General features: G+C 34.5%; 1 protein-coding gene across 2 annotated transcripts; it reads left to right on the top strand.

Annotated features, from left to right (window-relative positions):
• The first annotated feature begins 244 nt into the window (after positions 1-244).
• Positions 245-6,398, top strand: RUS4 (root UVB sensitive protein (Protein of unknown function, DUF647)). 2 transcript variants are annotated; one of them, XM_028073171.2, is made up of 10 exons: positions 245-947; positions 2,163-2,309; positions 2,519-2,665; positions 3,994-4,056; positions 4,145-4,221; positions 4,425-4,530; positions 4,960-5,062; positions 5,158-5,306; positions 5,424-5,489; positions 5,923-6,398. In XM_028073171.2, exons 1-10 carry the CDS (start codon positions 504-506, stop codon positions 6,160-6,162), a joined length of 1,542 nt encoding a protein of 513 aa, XP_027928972.1. In that variant the 5' UTR covers positions 245-503; the 3' UTR covers positions 6,163-6,398. The 2 variants fall into 2 exon arrangements, with proteins under 2 accessions (XP_027928972.1, XP_027928973.1); XM_028073172.2 differs by having other exon boundaries at positions 247-947; positions 5,427-5,489.
• Positions 6,399-7,196: the final 798 nt, after the last annotated feature.

Raw genomic sequence — 7,196 nt, 5'->3', positions numbered from 1 at the left:
ACAAGAGTTTGTTAGTGTTTGAGCCTATGAAACGCCGGTAATCCTGTGCCGGCTCAATATTTCTCCTCTACTAAACTATTTCCTTTTTTACAAATTAAAATTATCTCATGGAAAAAGAAAATGATTATACAAAAGACAAAAAAACTATCTTATTTTTTTATTTATGATTTTTAACCTAATAAAAAAATTGTGTTAAACAATGGTGTATTTTCATTATTTCTCTGCTCTTACAAGAATGTGCTGGAACACACATTCTCTTATTTTCTCAGCTATATTCTCTTCCCTTCATTTCCAACCTTTCTCCTCCAACTCAAACCCAAAAACTCTTCTTCTTCTTCCTTTTCTTCTTCACCATATTCTTCTTCTTCTTCATCATCATCTTCTTCTTCTTAACCATCTTCTTCTTTTTATCCCTTATTCTTAATCTTCTTCTTCTTCTTCAAAACAATAGCAAAAACCGTGGCTTGAACCTTCAAACTCCACGCTTTCCTTTCCAAACTCTCATGCCATTCTCTCCTCGCCTATCCACCAACCACCACACACCATGGAACCTCACAAGCTCCAACGAACCAGCCCCACCCACTAACCAAAATCTCTCCTTTAGGAGAGTCTCACCCTTTTCCTCGCTCCGAACCTCCCTCGACTGCGTCTCTGATGGAGGGGTTGCGAAGGAGGTGCCGGTTCGGCTTCCTTTTGTGGTTGTCAGGAGACCGACAGAAGCTTCTAGATTCTTCTGGGCTGGGAACTGCCTGCAGGTGGTGACGGTCGACGGTGGCGCCGCCGCGGATGCTGACGTGGACTTCGATGATAGGGTGTTGAGGGTGTGTGGGTCCGTTGTGAGGGAGTTCTTTATTCCGAGAGGGGTGACGGGGAACTATATGGAGTATGTGAAGTGGAAGCTTCTGCATCGGGTTTTCAGCTCCGCGCTGCAAGTGCTTGCCACTCAAGTTGGTCCTTGTTTGATTATTGTTAAAAACAATCTGTTTTATGTTTTCTAAAAGTTTTTTTGTCTCTGCAAGACATTTGGGTGTGTTCTAACTGCAAATTAAACACTAGCTTCTAGCTTGTTTGCATAAAATTAGCTCACACATAGAAATTAGTAAGATGAGAGGGTTTCTAGATATTAACTTAAACACCAATTCATATTTAGTTTATAGAGTTATGTATTAATTTGTTTTCTTATTTTATAAGTGCTTATGGAAAATTTTCTCTCAACATGGTCTTTGTCCCAGCAGCACATTTCTCTTTTCTAAAAGTTTGTTCTCGAGTTCTTGAATGGAGCATTTGAAAAATTAAGAAGGACAGGGGGATAAAACGTCTCTTGGGTGTTATGTTATTTCAGATTTTAAGATACTTGGCGTAAACAAATAAAAAATTTCATAACTTGGTAAAATTTGGGAGAAAATTGATTGTTGAGTAGTGTGTAAGTACTTTAGGAATCGGGTTTTAAATCGGAAAAGTAAGTGAGAATAGAATCGAATAGATTGTTAGTTTTTTTGATTTGGGTGAATTGTTCAAATTAAAACTGTTGAAGTTGTTATGTGACTTTCTGTTTCGTGTTATGTGGTGGGATGGTTAGAGTGTGCTTTTGAAAATTGATAGTTCCTTATGTGTTAATTCATGTGGAAAAGTTAAACTTTGTTTATTAGTCTGTTGCCATATGTTATGCACGTATCATTAAGAGTGTGTGTGAGAGAAGGATGAGATTATGTGTTTTAATTGTGTGATTGATTTGTATGCTTTTGAAAATTGACAACCCCTTTCATGTTAACATGAGGAAAATTTCATATATGGCTTATCAGTCTGTTGTCATGTGATGTGCATATCATCAGGTGGTGCATGCACCTTGTGCACACACACGTTTGAGAGATTGTTTTGTGTCTTATTGTGTGGTGGATTTGTTTGCTTTTGAAAATTGATAATCCTGATGCATTAATTTGTGGTAAAATTCAAACTTGGGTTTTACCAAACTACTGTCACATCATGTTGCCACGAGGGGAGAAAGAGGGAGTGACCAGAAGATGGTTCTTTGTATCTTTATCACATAATGAATATGTTGCGCATTTTATCCTTCTTTTAACTGTGATGAAAGTTCTTGTAGGTCTAACTGTAGCTGTTTGGAATGCATGTGAACTTACTGTGTTATAATGGATTGGTCTCAGGCAATGTTTACAGCCATGGGAGTTGGATTCTCGAGTTCTCTTCCATCAGCTGCTGCCCTTAATTGGGTGTTAAAAGATGGCATTGGACGACTAAGCAGATGCATATACACTGCTAGTCTAGCATCTGCTTTTGATACAAATTTAAAGGTATTTTAACTTCCATTTTTAATAAAACTAATTTCTGGGAGTTACAAGCACTGTATTCTTATATTTGATTATAAAGTCACCTGAACTTAAAAAGTACAGTGATTTGAAGTGATGATGGTGATTGAAATTACAGTTTGACATGCACCAATCATATATAAAGAAATCTGATGAATCTTTCTCTTTGTCATTTTGGTACCTGCTGTACAAAGAGGGTCAGGTTCACTACATCTGTTCTTTTTGTTGCAAGCATTGGACTTGAATTACTTACTCCCACATTTCCTCGATGCTTCCTGCTTCTTGCAACTATTGCCAATATTTCTAAACAAATAAGCCTTGCTTGTTACTTAGCAACTCGGGTAAGGATCAGACCTCTACAGTATATAGTTCTCTACTATATTTTCCCCCTTTTTGGATGTCTCATTTTTTGGAGTCATTCTTTGAACGACTTTATGCTTCTAATGGAATTTCTTTTATGTATATCTTCAATCTAGAGTGCCTTTTAGTCTAAGTAGTCCACATAGTAACTGATATATGAAAATACTCTGTAGGGCAGAAAAATAGAGAAAGCTGCATTCTAGCTAGGCATTGAATTTTATTGGACTTGCTAATATGAAGTTATGTAACAATGTTAGCCGTTATATAAGAAGATTAGAAAGAAATGTCAAATTCTTGTACTGCTGATATGATAATTCATTAATTAATGATGTGTTTTTCCTTGCTATAGCTACTCTTGTAAGTCATGTTAGTTTGTTTAAAATTCAGAAATTTGGTTGCTGTGTATGGATGATATTAGTGGACCTCACAGTCATTGATGTACTCTGTGCCAGTATTTCGCATGTTTTTTTGGAATGTTTAAATACATATAGCTCTTATTTCACTCACATAGATGGTAATCATTACTATGTAATACAAATATACATTAAGCACTTTTTCTTTCTAGCAATTGTTGCACTGTTTGAGCATTTTTCAGTTTTTGGCAACTGCCGTGTATCCACTTTTGTCATCCAACAATTGCCCTGTCCTCTGACCATTTTTAATAAGCTTGACTCATATGATACATAACCTCCAACTTGAGGAGGGCAGTATTATTATTATTATTATTTAATTTATCATCTCCAACAACAATTGACCGACATCATTCTCAAAAGGGGTGTCAATGACATTTGTAAGAAGCTTGTCTCATATGATTCATATGTTGTAACTTGAGGATAGTGTTAGAGATATGATTTGATTAACATTAAATAGGGAGATATGATATGATTTGATAGGGAAATATCTTACCAATTAGACACTGATTTTGTGCCTTATTATTGTATCTCTACTTTGGTGTAAAGAAGAATACTCATGTCTGTACCCAATACCCAAAAATTATTAATTCCTTCTCGGCTTCTCTGTTTTCAACGTGGTATCTGAGTGTTTCCATCTTCCATGACCTATTTTGCAACTAATCCTTTCAACAGAAACTTATAAAACATGCTCAATAATGCATAAAACACTTTGACAGCATGAACTGGTTATCTTGTCTTTCTATTTGATGGTTGCAGAGTTATCTTTTACCCAACCTCATGTACAAGAGAGTTCATAAATTGAAGATGTATTTTTAAAATTCAGGCTTTTTGCCTTGTGTATAGTGATTGATAACTTCTTTTGACCCAAAGGTGGTGGTTTAACATTTTTTAAACAGTCAGCTGTTCATCAAAGTTTTGCAATAGGAGATAACCTTGGTGAAATATCTGCTAAGGCACAGGTGAGTATCTGTATTTCTTTCTTTCTTTCTTTTTTTCCATAATATGTATCTTGAACAAGCTATTTTCTATTTTTTTTATATATTTCAGATTCAAACAGTGTGCTTTGACATCCTTGGTCTTATGCTTGCTGCACTTGTTAACATGTGTATAGAGAACCATCGAAGGTTGTTATCCACCTCCCTTTTGTATAAAAATATTACTTAAACATTCTTATTGCTCATTTGGCGTATAAGACTATAAATTGGCTAATCTGTGTAACTAAGAGCTGACCGCAGGGCATTTTACATTCAGAACTCAATGAACTTATCTTTGAAAAGGGAAAACAAAAGCATATTTTATTAACTTGAAATTATTTCTGGCTTGCAAGGCAACAAGCAGGTCTGCATTACCTTATCTATCCCTTTTTTGCTGCAATGGATCTCTTTGGGATTTATCAAGGATTAAAGCATGTACATCTGCAAACTTTGACTAAGGTAGGTTTTCTGGAGCTTGAAATATAATTTTCTCCATTACTTTATTTATCTAATAAGGGATATAATTTCTCTGAATCCAAGGACAGAGAGGTCCTCCAAAGTAGAAAATTGGTTTGATTGCATATCCCATGATACGGAAACACAGCTAAATAAAGATGAAATGAGTCATGCAAACTAACAACCAACTCTAACAGAAATCTGCTCTAACAAAATGACACAATGCCATATTAGCCTAATAGAATCTGACTTGCAAATCTAACAGCAATCTTCTATATTCCTGATTTTGTCATGAACAAGTTCTGCTCTCAAATTTGGTTTAACACTCCTTTTCCATTCAACTTGGGCTTCCACGCTTCTACACTTTATTTCACAACATTATCACATTCTAGATTCCTTATTAGTTTATTGCCTTGTTGGTGTGTTATTTAGGATAGGCTTGAAATTATTCTGAGCACTTGGATTGAGCGTGGATATGTGCCATCCCCTTCAGAGGTGAGCGATAAAGAAGGAGTTAATTTTCTGGGATTTAAAGGTGATACACAAGACTCTTCTATTCTGTTTAATACTGTCCAAGATATGTTTTTTGGCAGTGTGCTTACACTCAACTGATACAGTTCATTGATTTAGGTAAATGCTCGTGGCCAATTAGAATAGGGTGCTTAAATCCCAAGGACCAATTACCAAAGTGGTCTATGAAGACAATACAGTGTATAACTAATGAGGATTATTACTTTGTGTGCGTGGAGTTCTTCAAAGGATTAAAAGGAACTAGAAAGGTGAGCTTTATTATGAGGGTATCCTAATCTAACTTACACTTCCTCATAACATCCTATGAAGTAGTGTTTTCTAACTGTTCTTATTTTACTTGTTTCTTTGGGTGCTAAACCTTCTAGCAGTCTATCCTTCTTTCCATTCGCGAAGGAGCCGAAGCAGCACACATAATCATGGGTTTGTTGCAGGTAATATGACTATTCTTGTTAATGTTTTCTCAACTACCATGATTCATCACTTCTAGCTACATGTTTGGATCTTCTCTTGTCATGAGGAAAACACAAACAGTTACAGTTTGCCCACAATTGTGTGTGTTGGGTCCATGAAACTTGCTTCGTGAATCTTTTCCTTTCCTAACATGAAGAGAAATGCTACCAATACATTTATTCAAACACAACTCACAAATTATGAGTCTCATTTGATGAGTTTCACTGTGATTTTTTTTATAAGTTTTAATAAATTTTAACTGTGTCGGAGAGGACTCTACTAGCACTCTGACAAAAAGTATCCAGATTCAATAAATTAATTTGGTTCAACAAGATGCAATGTTTAGGCTGAAGCCAGTTTTACTTATATTAATGATCTTTTGACATGGCCTTAAAACCAAAAAAAAATGTTTAGGCTTGCTACATCAGAAGGGCTCTACTTATGAACAGTAGTAGGTGGGAGATTATTGTAGAGGAAAACAATGCATCAGACTCAACAATGGAAGATTGGTCTATAATTGTTGAGAATGCCAAGAGATCTGCAGAGAGGGATGTGTCTAATTTGATTGACCAAATGGTGGAAATGGGTTGGATGGTGAAGAACATTCTATTGTCAACACAAGAACAGATTCGATACAGTTTTGTGTGTGATTAAATATAGTTTTCAAGATTTGGTTGGCTCCTTATTTCAATGGGAGTGTTTGGGGATATAAGATACCATTCATTTTAAGATTAGACTAAAGAATAAGGTGAAAAATGTGTTGTCTGTATAATGCACACTTTTTGTTGCAGGGTATTATTAAGCTTATGCATTGAATGTATACACATGTATGCCTAAATTGTATTATTACACTTTCACACTAGAAAAAAAGGCAATGCTCTCTTCTCTCTTTTCTTGTTTATATAATTTATTATCTGTTATTATCTATGTGTACATGGTAAGGTTTTAGACAAACTTTATAAACACTTTAAAAACTAAACATAACAAGAAAAATTATAATGACTCTTTTTCTTTTCAAAGATAAAAATTGCAACACTCCAAAAAAGAGTGCAATATTACCGGTTAGGACATTTATATAATTGCTATCCAACTATCACTAACAAAGTACATGCATGATTACTTCATTACAATCATCCCAAAAGGTAATACTGTAACTAAAATAAATTCATATGCAACTTCCAAACTAAGAGGATAAAAACTAAGTTTTTTCAAAAGGATAACAAAGCAAAGAAAAGCTCATATAAAGACTAGATAGTTGCTATAATTGCTACCGGTTAGGACATTTATATAATTGCTATCAAACTATCACTAACATGATTACTTCATTACAATCATTCCAAAAGCTAATACTGTAACTAAAATAAATTCATATACAACTTACAAACTAAGAGGATAAAAACTATGTTTTTTCAAAAGGATAACAAAGCAAAGAAAAGCTAATATAAAGAATAGATAGTTGCACCATTGTCACCATCATATGTAGGACCAATACCTAATTCTTTATTTACTCACACCAAATAATGGTGATTATTGCAAAAGAACAACGAACACAAGAAAAGGAAAATCTAATTTATAAAAGAAGTAAGAGTATAACAGTTAAACTAGTTTCATCATAAAATAGTCTAATTCAAACATTCATAGAATAATTAAACATATGTATTACAAACTTTTTAAACTCAATTATTCGG

This window comes from Vigna unguiculata, chromosome 5 (assembly GCF_037176805.1).
Source record: "Vigna unguiculata cultivar grain cowpea cultivar isolate G323 ecotype 2 chromosome 5, ASM3717680v1, whole genome shotgun sequence".
In the NCBI taxonomy this organism is placed as follows: Eukaryota; Viridiplantae; Streptophyta; class Magnoliopsida; order Fabales; family Fabaceae; genus Vigna; species Vigna unguiculata.
The sequence above is the reverse complement of the archived record's forward strand: the minus strand, read 5'-3'. Positions and strand labels throughout refer to the sequence as shown.

What these genes read in the sequence shown, in the direction of transcription:
- RUS4 (XM_028073171.2), top strand. Translation starts at nt 504, where the DNA reads ATGCCATTCTCTCCTCGCCTATCCACCAACCACCACACACCATGGAAC. An exon ending in ATCTGCAAACTTTGACTAAG is followed by an intron (nt 4,531 to 4,959) that starts GTAGGTTTTCTG and finishes TGTGTTATTTAG; the next exon opens with GATAGGCTTGAAATTATTCT. An exon ending in TAATTTTCTGGGATTTAAAG is followed by an intron (nt 5,063 to 5,157) that starts GTGATACACAAG and finishes TCATTGATTTAG; the next exon opens with GTAAATGCTCGTGGCCAATT.